Source organism: Plectropomus leopardus, chromosome 13, assembly GCF_026936395.1.
Source record: "Plectropomus leopardus strain MGB_pleo_1.0 chromosome 13, ASM2693639v1, whole genome shotgun sequence".
NCBI classification, from domain to species: Eukaryota; Metazoa; Chordata; class Actinopteri; order Perciformes; family Serranidae; genus Plectropomus; species Plectropomus leopardus.
The window spans coordinates 22,199,395-22,226,155 of NC_142188.1; the positions used below are offsets into that span (position 1 = coordinate 22,199,395).

The window sequence follows — 26,761 nt, forward strand, 5'->3', positions numbered from 1 at the left end:
CTCATTTGATTTTGATAGTGTCTGTTCTTTTTTTTGATATCTACAAGTCTCATAGTGTTCAGTTTATACAGATTTTGAAGTGAAACACTTTTTTCTCTGTCTCCAAAAGTGTGTTTCCTGCCCCTGTTCACCATCATATACAGTAAACAAGGTCCTCTTGTAAAAGGCAACTCAGAAAAGTGCTTCCAATAATAGAAAGTCAATATAAAAATACGGCTGATTTTGTACCATTACAACATAACATCATTATTTTACCCTCTTGAGTAAAAATAGTTAATCTACACACTATTTGTGCAGTAAATTGCATATTTAAAATCAGATTTTCACATTGATTTTCACGGTATTGATTTATTATTGATTTCCACCCTGCACCGACAGACTGAGAAGCCTTGACTGGCAGTCCACAAATCTAACTCTTGTCCTCTGCTCTTCTTTGTCCCTGCAGGTTTTCTATAGACAAGGGAATAGCTGGCCAAGTGGCTCAGACAGGGGAAGTCTTAAATATCCCAGATGCCTATGCAGACCCCCGGTTCAACCGGTAAACTCCAACAGACTCTGCGATAAGCCATTTTTATTTCTCTCTTCCATTGTAAATGATCAACAATCTAATGAAGTGTCTTGAGCTATGATTTGTCCTAGACAATCCTTTTTCAATTGACTTTACCTTTTCTCCTGATTTAGGATAAAAAACACTGTAGTCATACTTCTGCTCATTAGAGAGGCTGTCAGTATACAACAGGAGTTAAAGAAACCGATCACCCCAAAATCAAAAATACATATTTTTACCCATACAGTAGTGCTATTTATCAATATAAATTCTTCTATTAAGAGTTGCCGAACACTCGGTCACTCACATTAAAACATCTAGATATATACAAATATTTAAAAATTTAAAAATTTTGACTTTAGGGTGAGCTGTCCCTGTAAACATGATGCATCTCTATTTCATCATTGATATATATCAAATTGTGGGCTCATATTATTTTTATGTTTTCCTTAACAGAGAGGTGGACCTTAAAACCGGCTACACCACGCGGAACATCCTGTGCATGCCCATCGTGAGCAGGGGGAGCGTTATAGGTGTGGTGCAGATGGTGAACAAGCTAAGCGGAAGTGCCTTCACTAAAACAGATGAGAACAACTTTAAGATGTTTGCTGTCTTTTGTGCTCTGGCCTTACACTGTGCAAATGTGAGTAAACTGAATTAGATGAATGTTTTTAAAAAACTGCATTTCTCCAAAAGCAGATACATAATCCCTTCTCTTTATGTCTGTCTAAACAAGCCTGCTTTTTATCTTTTGCAGTGTAGATAGATTATATAATGCTTCATGGACATGAATACTTGATTCTCATTTTCAGAAAACTGCACCTTTGACGTAGTGCCGTCATCACCGCCCTAAATTCATACTGTAGCTGGAAGGCTTGTCTCAGCTGTTACTAGGCTGCTCATTTTTCTCCAAAGTTAAGAAAGATAGTGCCGAGAGCTTCTATTTAAAGTGTGCATTGCTCCGAAATCTGAATAAAAGCTTGTGATTATCCTTTACACGGAGCATGCAGACGTTTCATGAATCAACTGTGGAAGGCTGCGTTGTGTGGTCTGTCTGTCAGAGCCGCTCCTCTCTGTGGGGCCTGACTCACCATCAGCTCGTGCGACAAACTTACGCAGGAGCAGCGTCACAAAGTTGGTTTTAAAATTGATGAGGCGTGTTAATATTTTAAGACAAGCAGTCTGCATCCGTCCACTGACAGGATTTATGTTTAGCTGTAATTTATGCCCCACGTCTGTAGGAAACTCACTCGGGCCGGCCCCTGATTTATGCTGATGTATGGTGGAAGGTGTGAGGCTTGGCGCCTGTACCTGACTGTCTTTATTCCTGTCTGCCTGGGAAAGAGGACAGGGATACAAACCAGATGTGGGGACACTTTTTGGAGGCGGATAAAATATGATGCAGGACTGCTGAGGAAAACTTAACTCTGTCTGACCCTTTTGGAAATTCCAACAGTGATACTTACAGAACTTACCAAAGATATAAGATATTCTCCTGGTATTTCAAGAGCCAGAGTGTTCAGTTTCCGTCTCAACATTTTTAAAGACTAACTCCTGCTCTGTGTGTCTCTGCAGATGTACCACAGGATCCGGCACTCTGAATGCATTTACAGAGTGACGATGGAAAAACTGTCTTATCACAGCATCTGCACATCAGAAGAATGGAAGACCCTTAGCCAGCTCAACCTCCCTGCACCCATTTATAAAGAGATCGAAATGTAAGTGACCTCCCAGGTTCAGGTTTTGGTCATTATCTCTGCTGTGGCCGTGCGTGAGGAAAGTGACGATGAGTGAGTCCAGAAGCTCTGTTGCAGGAAGGGGTGTGTCTTCTGGAGGACAGTCTGTCAGTTTAAACACATGCAGACCTCAGACGTCCCCTCATCTGTCCCTCTGTGCGCTGCAGATGCTAATTTAAGCCTCTCTTTCTCGCTTCTCCAGGTTCCACTTTGACATCAGTCCCTTTGAGGAGATCTGGCCTGCTGTCTTTATCTACATGGTTCATAACTCCTGTGGAAAGACCAGGTAAGGTGTCACTGGACCATGACGATATCTGTGTCAGCTCTAAGTCAAAGCTCTAAATGATTCATTGATAATCATCCTTTTTTTTCTGTGTGTAGCTTTGAGCTGGAGAAGCTGTGTCGGTTCACCATGTCTGTACGGAAGAATTATCGGCGTGTGCCCTACCACAACTGGAAGCATGCGGTAACGGTGGCACACTGTATGTACGCCATCCTACAGAAAACCTCTGGGATGTTCACAGAGCTAGAGGTTTGACCCTTATTGGGATTTACTGCTTCAAGACAAAAATAAATCAAATCAAGAAAAGTATCTTTGTGATTTTAAAGGAGTTATCTGTAATTTCCAGCCAGCCAGTCCAAGCGAATAGGGGGCAGTATTTTATCCTTTAAATTACGACTACTATGTCCACACAACCGCAATTTACAGTCACCAGTCATTATTAAAAGTGGCATCAGAGCAACAATAGGCTACAGGTGGTCAAAATAAGGCTGCTGTCTTTTGATCTTCATGTGTGGGGTTTGTGTACTTTATAGCTTATTTATCTCAGTTTTAGCAACACCATAGTCTCAAGAAAAAAGTCACATCACTCTCCAAGAGCTGCCTCCAGCGTCGGAAAGCCACACCAATATTAACAATACTTTAGCTGCTTGACTAGCTTATTGACTGAGACTGTAACGTCTCTTTATCCATTGACTGACACTGACTGTCGAGGACTGGTTCCCCGTCGATATATGTTTCCTCTCCTCTTAAACCCAACATAAACCCTTAGCACTAGACATGACCACCAAGGTGGGCGCTACACATTAACATGGGAGGCACTGTTCAACAGGGGAGCACACTTTAACACAACACCAGCCAGCTCAACTTCTTCATCCTGCGGCACACTAGAGGCTACAGTGACTCACTATCGCCTCTCAGGCCAGGATGTATTATTACAGCGGTCTGTGGCTGCTTAGCAGTGGATATCTTTGCAAAACAATACATAGGCTATTTGGACACAATGTCAAAGGTGTTACTTCCACACAGTCTGTTGATAGGGTTAGTTCATTTTTTGAATGTTGTAAACCAAAACTATATCCAGATCTTACATATAGTCCCTTATGGGTTTGTCCTATCCGTCTTCCCACTCTGATCTGCAGAAGAAGGGTCTGCTGATAGCCTGCCTGTGCCATGATCTGGACCATCGGGGGTTCAGTAACGCGTACCTGCAGAAGTTTGACCATCCGCTGGCTGCTCTGTACTCCACCTCCACCATGGAGCAGCACCACTTCTCTCAGACCGTCTCCATCCTACAGGTAGAGCCCCTCTGTGCAGAACTTAGTATACAATTAAAGTGAACATTTTTTTATTCATTTGTCATTCAATTCTATTCTAATATTTATCATGAAATATTGGGTTTTACATAACATGTTCTGAGCTTTTCATCATTTAAGCATATCAACATGTCTTTACTTACAGATGGTGGGCAAAACAATGAGAAAACCACATGCTAAAGATTCAGTGAAAACCAAATAATTCAACGTACAATACAGGGGTTATATTAGCTGGCATTTTACCACATGTAGTTATCTGACAGATTAAAACATCAACAGACAAAATGTGCGGTGGGAAAAAGGCCAAAAAAATAAATAAATGTACAGTATTAATAGCATATTAAATGGCCTAATATGGTGTGGCCTATGCGTTGCCAAGACAGCCTAAATATGAACTTTTAATTTACAAACCGGATTTAAAGATTTTGATAACAGACATATTTACCCAGAGCCTCTATAGAGAGTACTCCATGTCCATGGCAGTTAGCCTGCTCGGTGGAGGTGACGGCATCACAGCTGACGTTCTGTAGGAAGATTTTTAGCAAAGTTTCCTCGTAAATTCTCTTGATGTTATCACAGAGGACTTTACAGTGACGCTCTGTGCCTGCTTTACCGAGTCCTTTTTCTCCTTTGCTACTGCTGCTCATCTTTTCTAAAGAGTCACTCTGTTCAGTAGAACACTCCTTCATTTAGGCAATCTTATTTTCATTTAGGCTGTCTTATTTTAAAGTTTTTTTTTAGCTTTACAGTCTTTGAATGGAAAGAGAGTCATAGAGGGTTTTTTTTGTTTAGTAGTTTTTTTTGTTGCTATTTAAATGTAAGCTATTATGTGGCTATTTAAAACATATGTCCGGACGTTGTTTTATTAAAAAATATCAAAAATAATATTTAGCATAAACTCTGGTACAGTAGCAAGAGGAGGGTGTCAGAAATGATGCCGTAGGTGGACAAATGTCATCAGCAAAGCAGAAAGCAGGTCATTATTTAAAGCCAACCAATAAAGACAGATTGCCACTGAATGAATGGTAAAACTAAAACTACTAAGACATAAATCAACCTGGACTTCATAAATGTGTTAAATCTGTTCAAACATTGTTGTTTTGGTGTAAGAAAAACACATTGGCATGCACATTTTTACTTTTTTATTTCCAGAAAACTAATGCTTTCAAAGACAGACAACACACACACACACACACACACACTCTCTTAATTACAGATCTATTGAAAGGATCATATGATTTAGTGCCCTGTTTTGTAACATCAAAGATCCGCATGAACATGAGATGAACGTGAGATTGCAAACTGTTGTAGTCTAGCTGAGCTGAACGCCTCATAAGTGGAGCTTTTGCTTTTTTATTGATCTCTTTGTTTCTCATAGCTGGAAGGGCACAATATTTTCTCCAACCTGAATTCCAGCGAGTACGAGCAGGTGTTGGAGATCATCCGGAAGGCCATCATTGCCACAGACCTCGCCCTGTACTTCAACAACCACCAGCAGCTGTCGGAGCTCCTGACCACAAGCGCGCTGGACTTGAACAACCACTCTCACAGGTCAGGGGTTGCGACTTGCATTGATGCACAGGTCAGGTCGAGATCACACCGTGTCTCACGGCATCACACACGGACCGGGTGCACATAAACAGCACATTGAGTTTCTCTTCATGACTATAACGAGGCTTTGCTCCCCTCCAGGGATCGTGTGATTGGTCTGATGATGACAGCATGTGACCTGTGTTCTGTTACCAAGCAATGGCAAATCACACGACTCACAGCCAACGACATCTATGCTGAGTTCTGGGCTGAGGTACAGTGGGATACTGCTGGAGTTTCATTAGTTTAACTTTCATCTAGTGCCTCCAGTGTAACAGTCAGGCCTCTGTTGTTACTTGGAAATTATGTGACTACTTGTAAAGCACAAAATGGTGTCGTCTAGTGGTCAGAAGATTTGCCACAGTGTGCAAAAATACATTTCTCTCTTTATTTTGTTCCTCCACAGGGAGATGAAATGAAGAAGATTGGGTTGCAGCCAATCCCAATGATGGACAGAGATAAGAAGGACGAGGTTCCCCAAGGCCAAGTAAGACCAGCACTTTTACTCATTTGTTCCGAACTCTAACATACACACTCAAATGTTTGAAATTTGATTTTTGTTGTTTTTCTGTAAATGGAAGCTATTGGTCCTTTACAAAATTTGTGAAGAAGAAAATAAAAAGAATAAACCTGAAATTGTCGCTATATATTCAGATAACAAAATCACTAGATTTAGCATAGCTTTATTTTACCACTCTTGCAGTGTAACAAATTCCCACAGGATGCTATTAAAGTTAAATTTAACTTTATTGTCAATTCTGCCATATAAGCAAGACATACAGAGGAACAAAATGCTGTCTCTTTCAAATGTACAACAAGAGTTTAAAAAACAACTAGGATGGAAAAAAATCAAATGCCAAAAATATGAAATATTAACCAGTTAAGCTTGAGGTCAGGGGGGGAATAACAAGGAACAGATAAAGGATGAAAACATGAAAACTATAACGATAATTCTAATGCAAATACAGATTAAAGTAATGCCATCCACAAGATCACTAATTAGCTGCAGTTTTTGTAGTATTCTGTGCAGTACTGGCTGTATATATGTAGTGTAGTTAACATTACATATAAATAATAAGGGTTAAATTACTCACCATAACTGTGTTTGGCCCCATATACATTTTAACAATTACTGTGTTTGTCTGCTATGAAATCAGATTACTGTAGTAATTACAGAAAAATCAATGACATGACATCATGATAATAATATCATAATAGTAATATAAGAATATGATAATCATATTTGTATGAAGCATAATGAGCTTTTTTTTAGCTTTATGTTTAATAGACAAGTGAAAGAACATAAAATCCATACTGAAAAACAGTATGTACAAGCCCCTGCACCCACACAAAGATTAATATTGAATATTTAAATTTTACAGTGACATAACGCATTTAGAGTTGGTATTAAAATTACAAAGACGCAAACCTCAAATAACACTAATGGCTAATTATGAAACTGCTATTTTAAATACATGGTCAAAAGGGATTTCTTTTTTTACAAAATTCTTTCATGTGAATTTTAGAATTTTTGTTGTAGATTTGGGGTAACATAGGCTATTATCAAACCTCATAGATAACAGAGAAAATTAATTAATTAATTAATTCTGCACTACATTTCTGATTATTTCTTAATTTTTCATATTAATTTATTATACTGTTTGTTAAAATTTAAAAAAAAAAGCTTTATGCAAACTTGTATCTATTACCTAATTATTTTGTTTGGTTTATTTGTGGTTTGTTTTGGGGGTTTTCTGCTTTTTTTTTTTCTTTTAGGTGGGATTCTACAATGCTGTTGCGGTTCCGTGTTACACGACGCTGGCGGAGCTTTTCCCTCCATCTAGTCCTCTTCTAAAAGCCTGCAAGTAAGTATTCAAAGCTACATTTTTAAAGTATGAGGAAAGGTCACGTCCTTCGCTGTGTGCTTTAACAGAAGGCCAAGCAAGATTTTGAGTTGACAGAGAATGTGTGTAGCACATTTAGCAATAAAAATTTTATATCACTGCATAACTGTAGGATCTTTTAATTCATTCTTAAGTTCTGAAATAGGTCAAAAAAACCAAAATATCAAAAAGTTTCCTCACATAAAATCTTCATGCTGATTCCTGATGAGGCAATAAATGCACTGACAGCAGCTTAAAGCGCAACGAATGACGTGCGTGCTGGCCTCATCTGACCAGCAGCAGTTGGCCAGACAAATAAGATTAGAGGTGATAAGGAGTGTGTGTAAAGGCGCAGATTCCTGGAGTTCCACTGAAAATACAAACAAAACACACACATACTATTGCACTGATATTTGATTAAACAGACTTTTGCAAGAAAACATTTTCAGATGGACACATTTCAATAAAGAATACAGTCTACTAACAGGACATGCTTGCATTGTGCACTAGTGTGTGTTTGTGTGGTGTGACATTGTGTCGGTATGTGTGCGTGTCTGCTTTCGCGTTCGATAAGAGTGTAGGAATGTATTTATATGTGTAATTTCTGCTCGTTGAGCAGGATCATATGGCACATTTGCCTGCCCTTCCTGGGGTAACCCGCTGGTCTTTAAAACATTGTGACCTTGATCTGCAGGGAATGCAAACAAAGTGTGCAGTGTAATATTTAAGCCCCATCTGTACGTCAGCACCGGGCCCTGGGTGGGCAGCGGGCCTAGACCCCGCGGAGCCCGGCTGCATGTTGTGGGATCTGCTCGGACGTGTAAACTGCATCGGGCTGGCGAAGTGAAAGGAATAGCAGCAAAGGGCAGCACTGACTGCACTCGTGTGTCAGGTTTGATTATAGCACGGGGGGAGAGGTTACCTTCATGACAGCAAGACCTGATGGGGCCACTGCTGCACATGACTAATGAATTTCACTGCTGCTGCCTGGCTGTGGTGACATGCATTTGGCCATTGTTTATTTTAGCATCAATCTTGAAGTTTTTGGTTTGAAAACTACCAGGACAAATTCATTATACACAGCTTGGTTTGGTTTAATGCAGCCTTTGTAATTTTGTTGCAATGTGTATGACATTTAAGAACCATAATCTGATTCTGATGTTGATATTTCATTTATTTTATACTCTGTGTTTTAAAGTTTGTGTCTCTGACAATATTTTCTGAATACCATTTTTAACATCAGGTGCACACCCTTGTGGCTGTTAAGAGTTATAGTATTGTGTGCTAACTAGCTAACCCCATCAATAGCTGCAGTAGTGCATTTAATTCCCCCCTTTAAAAAGTTTATTGATAGCTGTTGATTAGTCACAAATATACAACTGATAGGTGCTTTATCAAATCAAAAGGCCAATATGAACCCAAGTGTGTTTGGAATAACTGTCATACTCTTATTGATTTAATAACCATCATTAATTGTCAATTGATTTTCAATTCAACTTAAGTGAATAGGATAGGATAGGGTGAATAGTTATTTTGCTGTTAACAAACAAACAAATGATAATTAGCAATGTTTGCAAATTATTCGTAATGCTGTAATTTATTGTATTTTAACAGTTTATTAATGCACACATTGTAATACTTTCTATATAATAAGTATATACCTTATTGGTTAATAATTGGTTTATGAGAAGTTTATAAACATGATTTAAAGTTGCAAAACAATGATTATAATACCTTGTTAAAGCTCTAGTTGGTAAAGCTGACACTCACTGCGTCCACACAGCTGTCCACTGACAGTCTGTGAAAAAGTCATACTCCTCTGCCTCCTTGAATTGCTTCAAATGCCGCTGTCAATCATGTCAGTCATGAACGTAAACTATGTTCAAACAGTCAAACTGATCAAATATGAATCAAGATTCTGTTCCTATGTTGCCTATTTCTTTCCTGAAATGTGAGGCGTATTTTAGTGTACTGTTAAACTTTAAATGAGAAAGTATGTGATCTGGCCGCCGTGTTGGAAACAGTTGAGCCTAAACAAAATTTATTTCAGATTCTAAGCTCCTGCAATGAGAAATGAAATGTCTGCATTAGTGTCACGGCCCTGATCGTAAACCCACATGCAGTATCCGAATCTGACAGAGATGTTTGTGTTTGCAGGGACAACCTGGGCCAGTGGGAGAAGATATCGCGGGGAGAGGTGCAGGACATAGTACCCATCCGGCCTAGTGATTCAGGCCCTGTCAAGGTGGACAACTGACTACCAAAGGGGTTGCTGGCCCACCAAAGGAACATAACAAGAATCCTGCCACCGACCTGGAGCTTTGTAGGGGGACGCACCCACATCCTGTGTTGGCCGGAGACGGATCAGCTAAAGGCGACTTGACTTTGAAAACACACAGTTACCTCAATGGGTGACGGAGGTGTCAACACTGACGGTTTCACCGATCCCAGAGACTGACAGACAGCCGATGGAGAGGGACTTCAACCCATCACTCTACATCCACTCAGCGTGGGAATTCATTTGATAGAATGGACTGAATGGTATAGAAAGGCCGTTTTGGTTGTTTTTTTTCGACTGTTTTACGTTATGATGTTTTTATATATATGTATATATATATATATATATATATATATATATATATATATATATATATATGAGCTGATTCTTTTATGGTCTTGTATTTGCAGAGGCCTTACTCTGAACCTTTCACAGGCTAGACATATGTGAAATCTTGTCGTCGGTTCAGGTTTTTTTTTTTGAAATGGTACTGTTTGCCTTCTGTGGTAGGTTTATCGTACACGCACTACTTCAGCAAGGTATTTCCAGAGACAGAAGGAATGTGTAGAGCAGATGTACGGTTTAATGTCACCTCACTGAGAGGGTGGATGTAGGAATGTTTTTTTATTACTCTTTGAGCAAAAATCCTTTGCAGTACTTGAATAAAGACATACAGCCTATTCTACGTGGACAACCCCTCACCCCCCGGCAGCATATTCTACAAAACGTGGATGAACTGTTTAACAAGGAGTTAGATAACATCGGCACTTGTGAACACAGTCACAGGAGAGTCACAATGTTTCTCCCTGAATTGGACCCCACAGCACCCCCGACCCGGCCACTACTGGCATTTAGTAACCTTCTGATTAACAGAATCTGACCCCAGGCCAGCAGTTATAGTGTTCGTAGGGCAGAGTTCACAACAAGATGCACAAATAGCATCTGTTTATAATAAGCATATACTGCATACTATTGAGTTTTCACTGTCAGAACAGTTTTCAAGCCACTATCACATCATGAATTATTTTACACAACAATCTGGTTTCTCCTCATTAATCAGTAAACATATCTACAGGCATGAATAAAACACAAGAAAAATGAGGGTGCTGCACAAGTTGGTTAAGTGTCCCAGTGGATTCTAAAGATGTCTTTGTTTGCAGTGAAACAACAAACTTTTTACGTGTTGACTACCTTATGTAATGTCTAGACAGCAGCCTGATTTATATCACATGGTTAGGGTTTGGTTAATTACTGAGGTATAAATAGAATAAAAGGTGAGGGGTGGAATAAGTAGTAGACTGCACAGTGTCTTTTTGACATAGAGTGTAGCAGGGATGACGTTTCTCTGTAGGCCGACAGGGAAGTTAGCACTGACCTAGTTCCCTCGTCAGAAAGCCAGTAGGATTTCGGATTATTGAAAAAAAAAAAAGGTCTGTGGCAAACAAATGTTTATGATTTACACTTTTGTTCAGCAAGAAAATCTTAGCAAAATAAGACCACCTTTAAGAGTTTTAAAGCAGAAATGCAATTGCCAGAATTAAAAAGCTAACATTAGGCCGCAAACTAAGTACATCACAGTTAAATGACTTACAGTGTTTTTGGAATGTATTTGTAGTGGTAACTGACCAACAGCAAACTTTTGTTTTTGTTTTTTCTTTTAAATGTGTTTTTCCCTTTCCCTTTGTATGATTCTATATCCCCTCTCTAAATTTAGAGGTTTTTGCGTGTCCATGAATGCAGCACAGGCAGACCTCTCCATGAGATCTTTTTTCCTTGGCGGTTTGTGACTCTTAGGGTGGATAGTTGATTTGTGATTTTGCGGTTAAGTTTCGCTTTCGATTCGCCTGCTGCTCCATCTGTGCCCAGTGTATGCTCTGCACTCCGAGGGTGTGGTGCAGTGAATAACTGAACAGTATGTATATATAATTTCAAACTATTTGTGGTGGCACATGTTTTAAACGTTACCCACCACAATGAGGCTTTAAAGCTGCATTTGGTGTAATTACGTGTAGTCCCATTTAGCCACTTGTTAGTAACCACCTTTTTAGAGACATAAAAGCTTCAAAATTCACAAGCAGGATATTTCTGATCAATTTAATATTGCAGAACAAATTGTAAAAGTCTCTTAAACTTTTGTTAACCACAGACCTTATTTCAGGCATCTTAAACAAAACCCATTAAAAAACTAACTGACTTAAAGACAAGTTAACCAAAAGTGCTAAAAATGCTAATTTATTTCCAGGTTTTAGGACTCATTCCTGCAGCACTCTATAGACTCTGCAGGTTCAGTGCCATAGTGTGAACCATTAATGACACTGAACACTTTTTGCTGTTGATGCGAGGTGCAGCAGCTCATCAGAAGTCTCAACATATTTTCCCATAATGTCAAACCTGTTAAGTTAAAGTGTATCATATGTCTATCTCTGGGATTGCAACTTAAGAATGTTTGGTTGGCTTTCTGCAGGTGTGTAACAGAAGTTCTCCTCATGTCCGTGACCTGTCGAAGGAAATAAATCAACCTCCTTTACTCTCCAGCGTCATGCAAAGGGGAGCATTTGGACTCTTTCAAATGAGTTTCTGAGATCTTCCAAAAGACTTTTTTTTTTGTCTAAAACTGTCATTCCAGTGGATATTATCCCTCCGAGACTGAAATCCTTGCTCAAATCATTTGTTTTACAACTGGTACTGTGCCCCTTCCCACCCCCCTGATGGTGTGAATGTACATTTTGATGAATGTTTTGTTGATTGCAGATCCTTGGTGGTGGCTTGTCGGTCAGTGCGCCATCAGTTAACATGATGCGCTCTGTCTTACTTCTAAGAATTGCTTCCAGTAAGCTTTCAACCAAGAGCAACAATTAGCATGCACCTAAACTGAAGTTTATATATAATTTTGCATATACAGTAATAGGTGTATACTGTGTGCAATCTAGGAATTAGTTTGTACAGACTGAGATGTATGCTCTGATGGCGCTAAACTGAATGACAGTTGTGCACTTTCAGACTGTGTGTGTGTGTGTGTGTGTGTGTGTGTGTGTGTGTGTGTGTGTGTGCGCGTGTATGTGTGTGTGAGAGAGAGAAAGCTTTCGACTATCTCTTTCCCTACTCCGACCACACCCGAGAACATGGTTAAGTCCATAACACTGCACTGTCCCTTCTACTTTTCAGCACCAGTTATATCCCATTGTCTGCACTATGTTTAGCTTATGATCTTATCATTATTATTATTATTGATGATTATTATTATTGCTATTATTACAATTGTTATTTTCTTAATTAGAGTTAAATTTAAATTAACTTATATTTTTTTATACAAAGAGAAATAATGTTGGCCTTTTTGTTTTGTACAAAGTAAACATTAAGATAAACAAAATGGTCTAAGACATGTTACTGTTACCCAGAATAATTGCGGAATGTCTCAACTGTAAATGTAAGAGCAGTAGCCCAAATGACTTTTATTAAATACCTGAAAAGTACATCTTTGTGCAAGATCACTCTTTTTTGAATTACATATTTATTTGCATACATTTTACTGTTAATGCATACTATTTCATTGATTTGTTTTGATTTTTTTACTGAGCTGCAGAGAATGTGTTGGGTGTCCTGCATCAAACTTGACTGGATAGCTTTTTTTCTTTTTATCACACTTAATCAGGTCCATTTGTTTAATTATCTTAGAGAGATAAGTAACGATAAAGTCTTTATGCATTCTTTTTAAGTCAAATTATAAACATGAATTAGGCTCTTTAGAATGACTGACAATGGTAAGAACCTCCTCCCTTAATTTCTTGTTGGACAAACTAAGAGGACTGCAGTCTGCTGTATATACTGTGTAATATCTGTACTGAACATTGTGCATGCAAAATAGTTGACGAAAATCAGCACCTCTCTATTTAAAACCATGCAAAGATGGAAATGTATGTAACATGCCATTGGCCCCATTTTTTTTTACCCTACCCTACTAAGTATTATGTTAAGTATTATGTTAAGTATTTTTCTTTTTTTATTTGTTTTGTAAAATTACCTTGGTATTTCCTATTCATTGTCATGTATCCACAAACTTTTGTTAAGCAAACCTCTGGGAGCTTCTTCCATCCTCCACTGCATTATTTTATGAAAGATAACTACATCAAGTGATAATGGAGGACCCCAGTATGCTTTGCATTGTATAGCCCTGATTGTTTCAATGAAGCACAACATGTTACACTGTCTTTTCCCTCATGCTCAGCTTTGCCATCTGGGTGCTTTGCTATTCTGGCCATTCAAGCCCCTAGGCCAAGTTTCACTCTCCTTCTCCTCCTCCCTCTCTTTTGCTTTGTAGGCCTCACTCTACACACTACTGTGTGTTTACTTGCACAGAATAACCCAATTATTCTGAATAACCAGATTCAGATTATACTTTGATTGGAGCATTTACAGTTTTGCAGTAACCAGGGTTTTCCAATAACCAAATTTAGAAAACTTGTCTGGTAATTTGTTTTCTACGTGCAAGGAATTGTGGCAGTCCGCAGGAAATATTGGAATGTCACAAAATATGAAAACCCAAAGAAATAGATGGCATTTGTTTTCCATGGTAAAGAATTTTAAATGCACACAGTTAGTTGTGTTATTTGCTGCATCACATGGTAATTTCAGTCTGAAGACTAAATTCAAAACACCTGTTCCCAATGAAGTCAAATGAAAAAAATCTTTGTGTGTTCAATGTCACTCCACCTGAATGGTTTAATTCAGGTGGAGTTACATTGATCAATTGTAAGGACAGATAACTAGATTTAAAATAAATGATTAGCAAAATGTTATTTTCATCATTTAAATTATTTATGAATAGCCCACACCTGTTTTTAAAATGTATGAAATCGTTAAAGTTAGAGACTGCAGTATTCACCTCTGTCTCATCCAGCAAATATATCGTGCACAGTTAGCTCTTTGTCAACTGTGGGTGCTTCAGGGTTTAAAAAACAACAACAAATTGATTCTAGATTTACAAACATTAGCATTAGCATAGCATAAATAATAGCATTATTTTGCTGTGACTTAATTTGTTCTAACAACGTTTTGTTTTTAGGACAGAACATTTCATTCAGACACTTGATATTCCTGAGTTTCTGCTGGATATTCACCTCATTTGTCATATGGTTATTTATGGTGGAGGGAGGCTCATGCTTTTCCCCCAGTCACTCAAGGAAAAATAATTGTAGCTCCAGGGAGGTTCATGATACTTTAACAGAGTCACACCCCAGCCATCCCCTTATACTCTGATAAATAAAGCACAGCCCCTAAATAAATGCAGTTTATAGACATGTATGCTCATTTAAGGTTAAATTGATTTAAAGGGTAGTTCTGTTGCTTAATATAGGGAAAACATTGTACTCAGGATGAGTTCAGACACCTCATATTTCTAAAAAAAAAAAAAATCTTTTTTTTCAGCTTCCATAGTCATGTCCAGCAGCTGTAAGCCAAACCCCGGGTGTTTTTGGAGCAAGTCATCAGGGGCCATGCAGCCTGAACCAGAGACGGCCTCCTATAGAGGCAAAGCAGTGTTTCTGGAGGATGTCTCAGAGCCTAGAAGAAACGCCAAACTCTCTTACAACCCAGACACAACTGACTGAATCAGTGACGTATATGAAGAAGAAACCAAGGAACGTGTATGCCTCTGTGTTCTGCTCTGGCACTGCTTTTATTGAGTCTGAAGTCTCATGGTCAAAACAATATCAGGCTACAGAATGCTCATCACAAGCAGACAAAAGAGAAGATTTGAATCTATCTCAGATAGTTTACTGTTTCTCAAGCTCTTGGCCAGTCCAGTCGAGAGCCTTTTCCCAGAAAAAGTCTAACTCTTCATCTGATCTGGAGGGGAAACAGCATTCTGACAAAGGAAGGCCTGAATAATGAAGGCCAACTAAAGACGAAACACCAGTTTGGCAAAGTCATAGCCAAGCGGGACCTCAGGGCTGGAATAAATGCAGCTGGATAGCAAGAGAGGAAAATACAAAAGGTGAGACTGGTCAGGCAAACCATGACATCATGCAACTAGTTTTGTAACTTTTAATCCTTTCCAATATGTACATTTTTCGTGAGATGGCAATCTGACATGCCCTCTCCAACTCTTGCAGAAGGTGCATGAATAGACTCGTACAGACTCTCAGGCACATCTTAACATGCTAATGTTGTGTGTGTGTATGTGTGTATGTCTGTGTGTGTGTTCCTGTCATATCCAGGAGTTGAGAAGGTTGTCAGCGTGATGCTGGCCCAGCAGAGACTGCCTTGCGGTGTTCAGTGACGTCTTTGATGATGTATGTGAAGACTCGCCAGTATTTGGACGCATCCTGAGGGAAATTAAGGTTTTTCCATTTCCTCTCTACCCACTAGCACATTTTTAGCATGTGCCGTCAGACGTATTAGAGCCAAGAGAGAGTGAGTCTCTGGTGTAGCAAGCGGAAGTAGAGCAACCACTGGAACCTGGTCATGATGCGTCTGGGAGCAGGTCATCAGAGGGCAATGGTTGCATTACTGCTCATTCATAATTTATGTTTTAGGGTCATGCAAGTTTATTTTTTGCACACGATAGCTTTGGTAACACTGTCAGTAAAACCTCTTTGCTTGTTTATAATTTCCATTGCACTAATAGTGTTTGTGCATTTTGCACGTAAACAAAAATTGCTGATAATTGCTTGACATGCATTTGTTGTTGTTATGAGTAGGCTGTGAGGTTGTAATAAAACTTTTGACAGTGATAAACTACATGAATTAGTACTTTTGATAATACTTAACAAGGACATAAACACAATATTACATATAATTTTACAGTTGCTAAAATATTTCCATGACTTGGATTTTTAAAAAATGATAAACACAGAGAAGTTGGATATTTTATACACAAAATCTGCGTATAGCCAGTATTGTGATAAATAAATTATAAAAATTAAATAAATAATAAATTAAGCTACATGATAAGTCCATAAGTTGAACATTTCAGAATATGATTATTTGCAGTGTCAGTTAAGTTTTGATTTAATCTATAAAGACACATGATTTAAAAAATCAAGAAAATACATTAAGTGAAATCTCTCTCTCTCTCTCTCTCTCTCTCTTTCTCTCTCTCTATCTGTCTATACATATATATATATATATATATATATATAATTTCTGTGGCACTTTCAAAGTCTGTCAGTTATTTTTCATAGTTCAAGACTGTCTCCATATTCTAAAATATATCTCAGTTTTCAGTATGAACTCCATGTAATGTAACAAAACTGCACTTACAGTTCAGTCAAAGGGTCAAAGCCACCCTGGTCACAAGGACTGTCATTCATTTTCATGCTAATTTTAGGTTATATGTCTATAAGGAACTGACCTCAGGACTGCTGGCAACGGGACCTTTTTTTCAGTGGAAAGACTGTATTTTTGACATAACTGTATATGTTTATTGGGTCAGAGAGTTCATATTACATACATGCATAACACATAACTTGGAGCCTCAAATCATTTTTTGCAGTAGTCACAGAGCAAACATTTCTCTCAAGCATGTTTTGCTGCAAACAATACCAGTTTTATCATTATTTTGTTGTTGTTATGTGACAGTTGCTTCACTCAAACATCTTGGCCGTGGCAAGGTATGGAAAGTGGAGGATGCTGTGAAGGAGGTTGGCAGGCGGGAGCAGGAGGCCAAAAGAGCTCTAGAAGAGAAAAAAAACAGTACTGCAAGGACCTTTCTACCCCATCATGAAGTAAATATAATTATATAATGTCGTATTATTTCAAACACGTTTGTTCTTTTTTAACCACAGAGTCCAAAATGAGTCACAGAATGTTCCAGCTATCAAAAGCCTAGAGGACAGTGACATGAGGAGTAAGTCTCAAGACCACAGTGGTAGATCTAATCATTGGTTTGAAGCATTTGCTGTATGTTACCCTGCAGGGAGCAGCACATGTTAACTTTTAAATGTCCTGTGTCTCTGATGTGGACAGACTGCACAAATAATCACTTTGTCATGCCAACAGGCATAAAGAGGGTTTTGTAGTTTCAGTGAGTCAGCTGTAACTATATCATGCCTGCAGGGGTGTGTATGTACAAGGACAGATTTATGCTCTGCTCTTCTGTGTTTGGAAAGATAGATCTTTGTCAGGGCTGCGGGACAGTGGGACTGCCAGCTGCAGGTGTTGATCTTGTGAAGGGAAATCCAACTGCTGGAGGAGGAGATTAGGGAGAAGCTGATGTTGTCCACTGCTACAGCTGCGGCCACTGAAAGACATATCAAAGACCTAAAAGTTTTGGGAAATGAATATATTCTGCCACTCAGCCTTGTTTCTTGCACGTTTTTGGCAGCATAGCTTAACTTTTACACCATATTGAGCATCAATTTTGCCTTTATACTCTGTCAGAAAATGAAATCAAAGCAGGACGTGTGACTGGTGATTGCTAAGCATCCGTCTGCAATTTTTTTTAAAGCTTTTTTTCTATTTGCATTCATACAGAGATAAGAAGCTGATAGCCTCAACTGACTGAAGATGACCAGCAAGGCAAGGATATTTTACTTTTAGTCCTTCCATGTCATCATCTTTTTAAGTATTGCACATTTTAAAAGCATGTACCGCTGTGTTATAGTGGGTTATGGTTTTTACTATGTATTTTTCCTTCGAGGATATGGGGGGAAAAATCAGCAAGGTGGTGTAGAGAGACAATGCAAACAAGGCTATGAAATGGTACATGTTATAAAGTCTGTACTATGACATTTACTTTGGGAGACTTGTGACTCTTGTTTACTGCTGCTCTCTTATATTGAATAGAGTGAATACAATCATTAGTATAGCTTCATTATAATAGTCATATTATAGTGTGTCAAAAATATAGTATAGTATGTAGAAGAAGTGTTGAAGAAAGAAATCATGGTACAGTTTAGTGAAAAAGTCATAGTGTGGTTTCACAGAATAGACTCTATAGCATGTTGTCGAAAATAGCAAAAAAAAAGTAATACTATAGTATGTCATCCAAAATAGCTTAAACAAATCATACTATAGCATGTTGTCAAAAATAGTGTGGCGCACCTAAAATAGCGTGACCACATTTATGTGAGAAATATGGCCGTCGTTGTAAAAATTCAAATGATTAATTTCCTTTCCTAACCACTTTATCTCTACCTCCAGAGAAAATGTCACCCTAAACTCAGGGCTAAAATGTGATTATAAGCCTGTGTATATAACACCTTAAGTTTATATAAGCCTGTGTATATAACACCTTAAGTTTATATAAGCCTGTGTATATAACACCTTAAGACGCAGCACACAGCTCAGTAACTGGCTTCATGTTCACATGATTGTGTTTTAAAGTTGTTTTGGCTCATACAGACTGTGAATCTGTGATGTAACAGAACAGCTGATTCCCTAAATTTGCTGCAGCAAAGAAATTTGAGACGAAATTCTCTACTTTCCTTTGGTAAAGGACGCACCGGTGTTTCCAATGCTAAATTGTCCTTAATGTTAGGAGAATTTGAACAGCTCTTATCATGGCAACCGCTCAGGTACGTCTGGTCAGAGCCCTTTAAGAGAGAGCTCTTTATTCCAGGGATCTATTATAAATTATTTATTTATTCTAGTGCACTACTTCTGGTTAATCTAACTCATTTAGGAAACTTCCTGACCAAAAAGATGTATTCGACCGCAGCCTAGGAACGTTGCGGGCCGCTGTTGTTGCTCCGGGGACGTTTGAGAGAGGCTCCGCAGCAGTGTGTCAGGTAAGGAGACGCACGCATGGATCTACCTGCTTGTACAGGTTGATAAACTGTGAATAATGCCATAAGTATATGCCTTGTGAGGTCAGACTCCACTATGTACCACTTTGTTCTGAGTTTTCGAGGATTTCGGTGATTTTCACGTTTAGATGTAAACGAAAGTTAAGTTAGTTTTACCGCGTCGACGCTGTTTTGTGCCGCTAACGTGGCTGAACAGTGTAATTAACAGTGATGGAGTTTCTCCTTCGGCTCCCCATTATTTGAATTTGCACACGTGTTAGAGTTTTATGATGTTTATACATGTTTTGCACATAGTTGAAAGTTAATGACTAAAGTGAGGAAAGTGGATATTGGTTTTTAGTGACACGTAAGTATGTTTCTGGAGAAGCACATTCGTGAAAAGGGGAGTAAAGGTTTTTGTAGTTCCAAAGATCCAGCCTGTAATAAATACAGAGGTAAATGTCAGTCGTGGAGTGTTAAAACCAGTTGCATACTGTGGGAAAATATGTAATACAATTACAAAGAATGTTTATTGAATGAAAAGTCAATGTTAATGTGTTTATCACAGAAAGAGTTACTGTATAGAATGGAAGTGTGTTTTATTGGAATTGTGAGAATACTGAGCTAAGTTAGGGACGGTGGTTAATTTAACAGGCGAGTAACTGAAAAACACAGGAAGCAGAACTGAAAATGCATTAACTGAAATGATTTGAACTTACATGAGTTTGAGTTGTTAATAAAACAGACTCAGAAGCAATCTGGAAAGAAACAAGACATACCATGTCCTCATTGTTCGTGATTTCACTTGCTTATACAGGTTACATATATCTATTGCTGCTTTACGATCCCTGGGATGCATAACAGATCTTGGGGGCTCTTGGGGGCTCACTTCCTGGGCTGGGGCTGATCCATTGATGACATCTGGGACCAAGACAAAGCCTGATGCGAGCAGAGGGTTGTGAGCTGGAGTGGAGACGAGCCATTGATGAGCTGGGAAACTCATCGTGAGGGATGGGAAGGAAGCTACCGCCATATCGGAGAGAGTAAGAGGAAAAGCCTAGTCTGTGACATTAGGAAAAGTCTACTCACCTTGTCAGCAGGAGAACTCTTCCTGATCACCAAGGACGTGGGTCCAGTGTCAGGTCGTGACCAGTCTGAGCTCTCAGAGGCCAACACATCAGTTCATTCATGTACAGTAAGCACTTGTTGGAGTCACAGGACAGTGGGATGGTTGAATTGTTGATTTTGAAGGATACTATTGATGGTTACTGTTGAGGTCACATAAGATTTTTGTTGAGACCACTACAGACAACACTACAACCCAAATGTCCCAATCCACAGATACAGTTAGCCCTGCTTTTCCAGTCAGTGCTACTTTGCCCAGCAAAGACAGCAATGTTTTCACAACTAACCTAGTGAGACCTGTTACTGGAAATGCTTACGAACTATGAGGAGCTATTATGGTACCTGCCACACAGTCCATCAAAAAATTAACAGGTAAACTCCCGCACACTGTCTAACTTGCAAGAAAACATGTATTTGCGATGTTTCTGTATTTGACCTTCATCAGGCATACAGTTTGTCACAAAGGGCTGGACATCCTTAAAAGGGTGTGACTACACCCCTGCAACCACTCATCATTATGACATCAGCAAATTAACAAACAGACAACAAACATTAGCTTCCTAATTGGAAGAGTAAGTATGATGAAGACTATAAAAGCTTAAAATGCAATTTTAAAGAAATTATGAATTATTTTTTTCAATTCAGGATTTTAAGTTTTAAGGGACACTTAAGGTTCAAACAGTTCCAAAAAGAGATCAAATAATCCCATTATGATGTCATACTTACCAAAGACCCCACAACTAACTTCCTGAATAGATAAGTCCAAAAAAGTACCTGAAACCACGCTAAAAGTGTTGAATCACATACATATATACTTATATGTATGTGATTCAACACTTTTAATGTGGTTTCATGTACAGGGGTGGATTTCTGAATCTGAATTAGATTTTTAACACTGTAAGAACCCTATCCAACCTGTGATATATATACTTTTAGCTTTTGAATTTGCTGACATCATAATGATGAGTGGTAGGGCAGCTGTGTGGCAACGTCCTATTTAAGATGTCCAGCTATTTGCCTGATGAAAGTCTAGTACTGAAATGTTGCAAATAAATGTTTTCTTGCAAGTTGGACAGTGTGGGGGAGTTTACCTATTAATTTTTTGATGGACATTTTGCTCTCCTATGCACCTGTCCCATGATATAGATGTGCAAAATGTACTTTTTTGTTTTACCTACCCCACAATCACCAGAGCACTCCCCACTGTCACTACCACAGGCTAGTATGCCCTGTAGTGACTCATCATACCACAACTCACGACGTCAGTCTGTCACACAGCCTGCCCGCGGGGGTAAGGTTCTCCTTAAGAGATCTTTCCTGCCTGCAGAGGAGAGTTTAAAGTGGTGGTAGGCCAGGTGGGTGACCATTCCTTCGACATCAGCTACAAGAGCATCTGTAAGCAAATAGAGGAAGGGATCAAAGAAGGCTTCCATGACAATGAGATAGTTCATGGCGTGCTCAGAATAATGAAACCTGGAACTTTTAAAGACGTGCTAATAAAGTTGACCTCACCATCCAAGAGTTGATGTGTGCCAGACAGGAAGAGACTGAGACTGTACTGTGTGATAGGACTGAAACAACATGTCCTTTTCACATCCAAACTGTCAGACGCAGGCATAAAATACACTGCAGCTACTGTTCAGGATGTCTTCCTACATACAGTCTACCGCAGACCTGGATACAAGCACAGCGATATACGCCGAGAACTGAAGCCCCTTCTGTCAAGCAGCAAAGTATGTGATGAAACAATGCTACGTCATGTGATGACAATCACCAGAAAGGAAAGTGAGGGACAAAAGAGGATAGGCTCTTCTCATCAGCAGAACACGGGTACACATAGCGCACAGCTTGAGCTCAGCACAGTCCAAGAACACACTAACAGGCCAGAGAGCTCAGCATGTAAAACAAAGACTAACCCAATCAAAGAGCTTAGAGCTTAGACAAGCTCACAAGCATGTTGGAGACAATGAGACAACAAAGTCAGCCACGTCCATTCGATATGGTGAATCCGTACACCCACAATAAAGTAAGAAATGAGAGAGAAACCCTATGCTTGCCCAAAATGTGTTGATCAAAGCCGCCTAGACTTTAACCATTGCTTCTCATGTGGTGAGGAAGGCCACAGGGCCGTGGGCTGTTTAAAGAGACAAAAGAACCAGGGAAACTTGGACCGATCGCTGCAGCGGGGCACCCAGTGATCGGATCTGAAATACAGCACCCGATCTGAGCATTCTGAGGGGGTGAGGACTCAGATCAGTCATGATGGCAGGGCAACAGATCTTCCCCCACCCATAACCCCAGAAGTAACTAGTGTACAGAATAGTTACAAACAAAACAAATCCTCCTCCCAGTTCTCTTGTGGACCACCAGGTGTTAAGCGTGGAGCTGTTGCCAAGGTAATAGGAAAGACGGCTCTGATACAATGTAATCTAAGTGGCTTGGCAGTGACTGCATTGCTCGACTCAGGAGTTCAAGTTAGCATTATAAACCCTGCCTGGAAAGATCTACACCTGCCCGATCTCAGCATTCGACCAATGTCTGAAACAATTGAGGAAATGGACGATCTTGCAGTGTATGCAGTTAATAGAGATCCTATTCCATTTGATGGCTGGGTAGCTATAACGACCAGCCTACCAGGAAATAAGGACCACAGTCTTTCCATCAGTGTTTCATTCTTAGTCGCCAACTTGACCATGGACTGACAATTGATTGGTTTTAATGTTTTGGAACAGCTCATTTAGGGGCAGCCAGAACGAGCACCCACTCTGACTCAACTGCTTGGTAACGCCATCTCTGTTCCTAGTGAGGAAGCAGACGCGATTGCAAGCTTTATACAGACAGCAGAGCTAAGTATGCCGCCAGGGCACCTACAAAAAGGTAAAGGACATGATCATCCCCGCAGGTCAGGTCACCTGGGTGAGCTGCAGGGTTCCTCCAACCATGAACCCTTCTGATTGGCTGGTGTTGTTTGAAGCAGATGAAGACAGTCAGTCATTAGAGCAGCTAGATATGGGGACAGGTTTGCTTGATATACAGAATCCTGCAAAGCTGTATGTTAGTATTGCAATTGGCAACAACACCAAACATGATGTCACCTTACCACGTAAGACAACCCTGGGCACCCTGCAGCATATGAAAGGATAGTGAATGCTGACCCTCCAGCCGAACTGACATCTACTGCACCTTTTCATGAGGTCACCACGCAATCTGCTGAGCCTACCCAATCTCTGTGGCACCCTCCGGTGGACTTCAGCCACTTGGAAGAGGAACAGCAAGAGGTCGTCCGGAAAATGTTGTATGAGAAATCCAAGGCTTTCGCAAGGGATTCAAATGACATTGGATATTACCCTAGCCTGCAAATGGTGATAAATCTAAAAAATAACATCCCTGTGCAGAGGGCGTATTCCTCCATACCAAAACTGTTGTTAAGAGAGGTCAATGAATACATTCAAGACCTCCTGGTGAAGGGATGGATAGTTAAAGTCGACATCCTCTTATTCTGCCCCCGTTGCATGTGTGCAGAAGAAAGACTGTATACTGCGCCTTTGCAAAGATTATCGCCTTCTAAACCAGAAAACTATACCAGACAGACACCCACTGCCTCGAATACGGGACCTACTGGACACCCTGGGGGGATACTCATGGTTAAGCCATGAGGGTAAAGCCTACCACGAGGGATTTGTGGCTGAAGGTTAACGCCATCTCACTGCTTTCATCACGCCCTGAGGACTTTATGAGTATGGGAGGATCCCGTTTGGTCCTTCTAATGCACCAGCAGCATTTCAGAGAAGTATGGAGGATATGCTGAGTTCTCTGAGGGATGATTGCTGCATACCTTGCCTGAATGACATCCTCTGCTACTCACATTTTTTTGAGGATCACGAGGAGGTGGTGCGCAAAGTACTCCAGGCGTTACAACAGCACAGAGTAAAGCTTTAACCCGAAAAGTGTGAGATGTTCGAGGGAGAAGTTCGCTATGTCGGGGGCCTTGTCTCCACTGACGGTGTTCGAGTCTAACCCAAAGACCTAGAGGCAATACTGTCCCTGAAGGACAAAATACCACAGACTATAGGTGAATTGAGGAGAATGCTCAGTTTCCTCAGCTACTACCGGTCATAAAACTTCTCAAAGAAATAGCTAAGCCATTGTATGAGTTGCTCCAGCAAGCCAAGGGACCCCTTCTGTCATCCAGGGCTCCTATAGAGTGGCCTGCCAAGCATCAGAGTATATTTGAGGAACTGGTTGATATGTTGACTCATCCTCCAGTTCTAGCATATCCAAACTTTGACCTGCCGTTTGTCCTGCATACGGATAATGTGAGTCATTGGATACGGGTCAAGGACCCTGACCCCTGCAGAAAGGAACTACCACCTGCTCAATGACAAGTTAGGGTTCCTTGCTCTTAAGTGTGCCATGTGTGAGAAATTTAGAGATTATATCTGTAATACTCCACACTTCATCTTCACCGACAACTTACTTACATACATCATGAGCACAGCTAAACTCTGATAGGCCCTGACAGGACATCAGTCTGATGAGGAGTCCGAGTTGCCTCAGCATGCGCCTCTTGAGGAACAGACACCCAAGTCCCAACCCGCCTCTCCTGCCATACTGAGACGGTCTCCTAGGGAAAGACAACCAGGCCAAATGCTTACCTACTCATCCCCCGGCCAGCCATCATATCAGTTATGCCCAAAAAAATGCTATGGATACTTACCTCATGCCCTATACTCACCTGTGGTATCCACAGCCATGCTTGCCACATTTCAGTGTTCGCCCCTATGTCCAATATCCATGTTTACCATGTACCTACTTCATACATGGTTATTGAAAGGTCACAGGGTACACAGTTATTACTCAGAGACATGCACTGTTAGAGCATGAGGGTTTTGTATATTGTAAATATTTCTGGATTTTGAATTTTGTAAGACTCAGCTTATTTTGAGGGAAAACTTGTGATTTAAAGTAAGTGTCAGGGGCCACTTTTGTTTATGGTGAGCGTGTGGCACACCTAAGATAGTGTGACCACATTTATGTGAGAAATATATGTTTTCGGGGTAACAATGAGGTGGAACATTGAGTTCACTGTTGTTGCTCTGGGGACCTGTGAGAGAGGCTCTGCCCCTCTCTTTCCTCAGAAGCAATCTGGAAGGAAACAAGACGCACCCTGTCCTCACTGTTTCTGTTTTCACCTCCTTACACAGGTTGGTAAACTGTATATAATGCTGTAAATATATATACCTTGTGAGGTCAGGCTCCATTATGTACCACTTTGTTCCGAGTTTTTGTTTGTTTCGGTGATTTTCACATGTATAGATGTAAACAAAAGTTAAATGAATTTTGGGGAGTTTACCACGGGGATGCTGTTTTGTGCTGCTAACATGGCTAGATAATGTAATTAACAGTGATGGAGTTTCTCCGGCGGCTCCCCATAATTTGAATTTGTACACGTATAAGAGTTTTATGATGTTTATACACGTTTTGCACATAGTTGAAAGTTAATGACTAAAGTGAGGAAAGTGGATATTGGTTTTTAGTGACACGTAAGTATGTTTCTGGAGAAGCACATTCGTGAAAGGGGGGAGTAAAGGTTTTTCTAGTTCTAAACATGTAACAAAAGCATTTTCTAGTTATTACATTTCAGTAGCCTGTAATAAATACAGAGGTAAATGTCAGTCGTGGAGTGTTAAAACCAGTTGCATACTGTGGGAAAATATGTAATACAATTGCAAAGAATGTTTATTGAATGAAAAGTCAATGTTAATGTGTTTATCACAGAAAGAGTTACTGTATAGAATGGAAGTGTGTTTTATTGGAATTGTGAGAATACTGAGCTAAGTTAGGGACGGTGGTTAATTTAACAGGCGAGTAACTGAAAAACACAGGAAGCAGAACTGAAAATGCATTAACTGAAATGATTTGAACTTACATGAGTTTGAGTTGTTAATAAAACAGACTCAGAAGCAATCTGGAAAGAAAAAAGATGCAACATGTCCTCATTGTTCGTGATTTCACTTGCTTGTACAGGTTACATATATCTGTTGCTGCTGTACCATCCCTGGGACGCTTAACAATAGCATAAAAAAGTAATACTATAGTATGTTGTCCAAAACAACATAAAAATTTCATACTATAGTATGTCCTAAATAGCATATAAAAGTGACACCATAATGTCATCAAAAATAGCATAACAATGTCATACTATAGTGTGTTGTCCAAAGTAGCATGAAGTCATACCACAGTATGTTGTCCAAAATAGCATAGAAAAGTCATACTGTAGT

The 26,761-nt window shown here is 39.7% G+C and overlaps 1 protein-coding gene and 1 pseudogene across 8 annotated transcripts in view; both read left to right on the top strand.

The window, feature by feature from the left end:
• The window catches only part of pde10a (phosphodiesterase 10A), a 71,615-nt gene extending 58,512 nt beyond the window's left edge, over nt 1-13,103 (top strand). For 5 of the 8 annotated variants that reach the window (XM_042502375.2, XM_088086737.1, XM_042502376.2 and 2 more), the window contains 11 exons: nt 446-538; nt 1,004-1,190; nt 2,123-2,265; nt 2,486-2,569; nt 2,665-2,815; nt 3,706-3,861; nt 5,258-5,430; nt 5,572-5,683; nt 5,876-5,956; nt 7,246-7,334; nt 9,510-13,103. In XM_042502375.2, the coding sequence (XP_042358309.2) occupies nt 446-538; nt 1,004-1,190; nt 2,123-2,265; nt 2,486-2,569; nt 2,665-2,815; nt 3,706-3,861; nt 5,258-5,430; nt 5,572-5,683; nt 5,876-5,956; nt 7,246-7,334; nt 9,510-9,609 (1,369 nt within the window). In that variant the 3' untranslated portion in view covers nt 9,610-13,103. The other 3 variants (XM_088086739.1, XR_006106580.2, XM_088086738.1) reach the window with 3 other exon arrangements.
• Nucleotides 13,104-13,378: 275 nt separating this feature from the next.
• Nucleotides 13,379-24,176, top strand: LOC121954873 (uncharacterized; annotated as a pseudogene).
• The last annotated feature ends 2,585 nt before the right edge of the window (nt 24,177-26,761 follow it).